This window comes from Helianthus annuus, unplaced genomic scaffold (genome assembly GCF_002127325.2).
Source record: "Helianthus annuus cultivar XRQ/B unplaced genomic scaffold, HanXRQr2.0-SUNRISE HanXRQChr00c132, whole genome shotgun sequence".
NCBI lineage: Eukaryota > Viridiplantae > Streptophyta > Magnoliopsida > Asterales > Asteraceae > Helianthus > Helianthus annuus.
The window spans coordinates 11,704-16,504 of NW_023395648.1; the positions used below are offsets into that span (position 1 = coordinate 11,704).

A 4,801-nucleotide genomic window follows, 5' to 3' on the forward strand; every position below is an offset into this window, starting at 1 on the left:
GGAGAGATATCGAGGACCTGAACCTGCAAAAGAGAAAACCGTTAGTCTCGTCGCAGAGATGGGAGGGTCCCTCTGCGACCACCCTCCGGCGTGAGGATAAGTATTTGATAGAGAGAGAAAGTAGGACGAAGGTTCAGGAAATCGTACTTGGCTTGTACTTCGATGGGGTATTTATATTAGTCGACTGTAATGACGTCATTCGGCTGGACGCACTTGCTTGGTGATTCGTCCCCGGCAGCTTAAGGAACGGGAAGCTTTAGAAGGTTCGTCCGGTTTAAGCTTTGGTTCGTTCCCTAGGAGGAAGGTCCGTCTCCGGATATGTATCTTCACATATCATTGGAATTTTGGGGACTCGAGCGGCCGGTACAAAATAATCTCGAACAACCGACTAAATACAGAAACATGGTAACACAATGAAAAAGTTTATATAGAGAAGGCATGGATTGACAAAAGTATAGAACATAGTAGTTCGAAAGTAAGATGCTTAGATTTGTAAATAAATTAACTCGAATCTTATGTTGGCTTCCATATATGTTTCTTATTCAACAACTGAAACTTACTAGATTTATTCACTACATCATACATAGTACGTGGTAGTGTAACAAACTCTTTAACACATTTCCAAGAAATGATCACATCATCATTGTTCTACTTTATAATTTCTTGCCTACTAATTTCAAGTCCCAAAGTAGAGTTGATAACTTTCAAGTCCAATACTACAAATGCATACCATCACATATAATATATAGTAATATTATATGTATTTATGGTTGAGGCCAAACCCACCAGCCTAGGACGTCGGCTTCCTCATGATGTTGGTGATCTGTGGTTGCAAACGGATAAGGGAAGTCGTTATGCCCGTTATCACTACCATCATCTTCTTCCGACTGATCCACAGGTGCAGCTGCATCTTCATGAGGGTAGTCATCATCAGGGAAATATGAATCACCACTATCCACCAGTTGTGGCCCATCTTGATCGTCAACCACTGCACTACCGCCACTACCTGTGCTAAAGCGGTCCTCTACTTTCACGGGACGTGGCGGAGCTAGAACATATTCAGCTTCCACAGCAGCTGAGCCACCGACGGTGGAGGTTTCAAGGACCTCCTTTGACTGTAGCTTCCCAGTCAAGGAAAGGACCTGTAAAATATTGGTAAGGGGTTAGAGGTGGCCAAATGGTGGGTCATTAGGATAGAGTATAACATTGTAATGTTGGGTTCAATGTGCTAAACGTGTTTCTTCTTCTATCGTTTTTACTGTCATCTTCCTCTATTAAATCAGTCACATCATCTCTTTATTTTTCTCACAAGAGATGCGTTAAACATATAAAGATACATTTAGGCTCATCTTATGATGTTTTAAATGGATTGCAACTAGTTGGATTGAGTTGATAGGCTAGTTGGATTGAGTTGATAGGATCTTATTGCTACAGCCATTATAGATGTAACAGTTTAATCTTAATGCTATATCCATTAAAAACTTAAACTATTTATTCGCCATTGATCCGGCGGTGAATATATTCTATCAGTTATCTATATATGCGGCTTACCCATGCCTAGTTTTCTAAGGAAATTTCCAGGTGATCTGTAGGTGAATGGTGATCTATATGTGCGTCTTACCCACGCCCCGTTTTTTCACGAAATTTTACCAACTCTTGGTATCTTGACAGACAACTAAGCAATGAAACTTATTATCATAAGTGAAAGTCATTGATATATAGTGTTTCAGCCTGTTCAACCTATTTAATTTATTTTGTTTTATTATTTTTTTTTTTGTTATATCGTTTAACCCAAAGGTGATAATAATCACAGCCTTTTCATTTATGTGGCTCCTTAATTTATTTGTTTTTCTATTTTTCTTATTTTTGAAAAAAAGTTTAATTAAACTTTTCAAAATTAATTTTATAAAAATGTTGGAAAATAAATATAACTATATTCTTTTTATTTTTGAAAAAGTGTAAACTTTTCAAAATTAATTTTATAAAGATGTTGGAAAATAAATACAACTAGCACTAGCTTGAAGAAAAACGCCTAGCCATTGATTCTTTGATATAGTGAAAGTAGGGAGTGAGACATCTCAACTTTTTTGTAGGTAAAATCGAATATTGTAGCTAAGCAATGGACCCCTCCCTCCAATTCTACATGCAAGCAGTAACAGCTGTTTTATGTTCTTTATTCTCCCCACAACATGTTTTTGACTTATTGACCTTTTTTAACAAATATAACATATAATTAATTACTTTTAGTGTTTTATCTGGAAATCAAAAACTAAGCTTCCATAAAGTTGTGGCACATATAGCTCAAGAATCAAAACTAACATATATTAAGAGTTTGCATGTATTTATTGATGATCAAACAGAAGTTAAACAAAACAGATCATACATACGTATATGTGTATGAATCAGGATGATGAATAATAATACCTCAGCTTTGAGCTTTTCATTTTCCTTGACTATGGAGTCAAAATCTGATGTGAGGATATCAAAAGAAGACTTCAGTCGATCGTAATCCCTTTCAAGGGTCTTGGTCTTCCACCGTGCACGGCGGTTCTGGAACCACACAGCCACCTGTCTCGGCTGCAACCCAAGCTTCTTAGCTAGCTCTGTCTTCCTCTCCGGCTCCAGTTTGTTCTCTTCCTCAAAACTCCTTTCCAGCATGCGCACCTTAACGGTTACATTCATTTAATCAAAACAATACATTAGATCCATATATGATCTGTTACTTTTTTATATTATTCCGTGTCAATATCATCTTTATTCGCGAATCAAATGCTTAATAGTAAATTAGACCTGTTCAGTGCTTAGACGGCGTTTCTTTTCCGTCAACTGTTCGTCGTAGTATTCTTCTTCCAACATGTCATCCAGCGAGCTAAAAAACGGCCTCTTCTTTGAAAATTCTTCTCCAACTCTTGTTCCTGATGATTTCAGTAATCGTAAATCCCATCAACGAATTAATTAACTAGTAGAACACTTAATTAGTGTGACATTAGCATTCAATAGTACTACTGATTAATATATTAATTTTAGAACGACTTACTCACACAACATCTAAACCAACTTCTAAATCTATATCAACGTTCACACACTACAACCCTCAACGAACGAAGGAACACACTTACAACACGCCTTATATAATACATATCCTTTGTATTAATAGATTACCATTTACTACAATAAAAACAAACTACTTGCAGATAGTAACAATGAGTAAACAGATCTAGATGATACTACAAATACCTCGAAAATAGTTGTCTCCATTGCCGAGAAAAAACATGTTGTTACTACTGGTGGAACCGAAGAAAAGACGACTAGATTCCATATCGAAAAGCTTCAATTAGTCTGTGACTATTAATATGAATATTAAGAACCCTAGATCAGAGTTCGAGCAATATTATCGAGATGTATAGATAGATATATGTATATATCAATATATGTGATTGTAGAGGTGATTTTCTCTTAGAAAATCATGATCTTATGGCGGAAGAAGCTAGTACTCCACAGCAATCTTGCAGGAGACTCTAATGGACATATACAAAATCCCATCATTTGGTTGTCGTAACAGTTGACTATTTTTCCGGTGATTCTAACATGTAACTTAAATTTTGTATATGTATATATTGAGTGGGAATTATTATCGCCGGAGATGGTTGCCGGAAATTCAGAACCCGCCGGCGTGGGGCTGAACGGATTTTTCCCTCAGTTTTGCAACCAGAGACCAGAGTTGATAGACAAGAGGCCCCTGCAATTTATACAGATTGTTTGCATTATGCTCCACTGATTTTACTTGTACTTGCATTACTGCCCCTATACTTTGAAGAATGTTAATCACTTTTTTAATATTCCAATGTTGACAACATTGAGTACCTTAGATCTTTTAGGGTGCACGGTATGGGTTCGGCAACACGTTGGGCGGGAGCCAGGGCTAAGTAGAACAAGCTGGAGCACTCCCTACCCTCGTAGTGTCAGACCCATAAACAATTTTTTGGGGGTCGGAAAGTTTTCAAAGTCAGTTATCTATCACTTAAATCTATAATATTTGGTTCGGCGACGGTTATTAATTCGAATCCAAATCAAGTAATTAACCAACAACTTTCAAGCCAACATTCAAATAATCAAATAGCAAATCTAATGCATGTGTTTAGAAGGGTGATCTTCGTTTAGTTTACGATACCAATAATTTATTTTGAATAGAAATGAGAGCAGTTCCATTACTACCGATACCAATGGTATTCAGTCAGTAAACCGGTACCAATGGTATTCGGTCAGTAAAGATTCGAAAGTCGGTACCAGTACTCTCGGTGTACATTAAGATACCAGAAATAATTCTTTTTTAAATAAAACTTCATTTTCAATAAAATTTATATCGGAACATTGACAAAATAGTAAACAAAGCTACTTATTTAGTTGTTCTATAAACTAACGAACACAAATTGGTAGAGAAAACCAAATTGTTAAAAATTTAAATGGGTTAAAAATGTATGTTTGTTAGATCTGAGTGTATACGTAGTGTGTGTTTTTCTTGTGAAACAGTTAATCAAATTGATAATTCAATCAACCACTAATAAACACATCAAAGTATCACAGTTGGATTTACAAATGATTTATATTGAATTCAAATAATGTAATACAATCACAAGGTACAATAGTACTCCCCCTAACTAGGTGAACACACTCTCACTTAGTTTTTATGTTCTACGCTCTAAGTGTTAGCATATTACAAAGAACAAACAAAACTATACATAGGAGGTTTGAACGGTTGGTGACGTCATCTTGAAAGCGACCCTTAACAGTAATGTAATAC

The 4,801-nt window shown here is 36.1% G+C and overlaps 1 protein-coding gene across 1 annotated transcript; it reads right to left on the reverse strand.

Annotated features, from left to right (window-relative positions):
• Nucleotides 1–471: 471 nt before the first annotated feature.
• LOC110879283 (homeobox-leucine zipper protein HAT5) lies at nt 472–3,723 on the reverse strand. The gene is made up of 4 exons (XM_022127709.2): nt 3,238–3,723; nt 2,791–2,915; nt 2,425–2,664; nt 472–1,142 (listed from the first exon to the last, which is right to left on the reverse strand). The coding sequence occupies exons 1-4, from the start codon at nt 3,317–3,319 to the stop codon at nt 765–767; spliced, it is 825 nt and encodes a 274-aa protein (XP_021983401.1). The 5' UTR covers nt 3,320–3,723; the 3' UTR covers nt 472–764.
• Nucleotides 3,724–4,801: the final 1,078 nt, after the last annotated feature.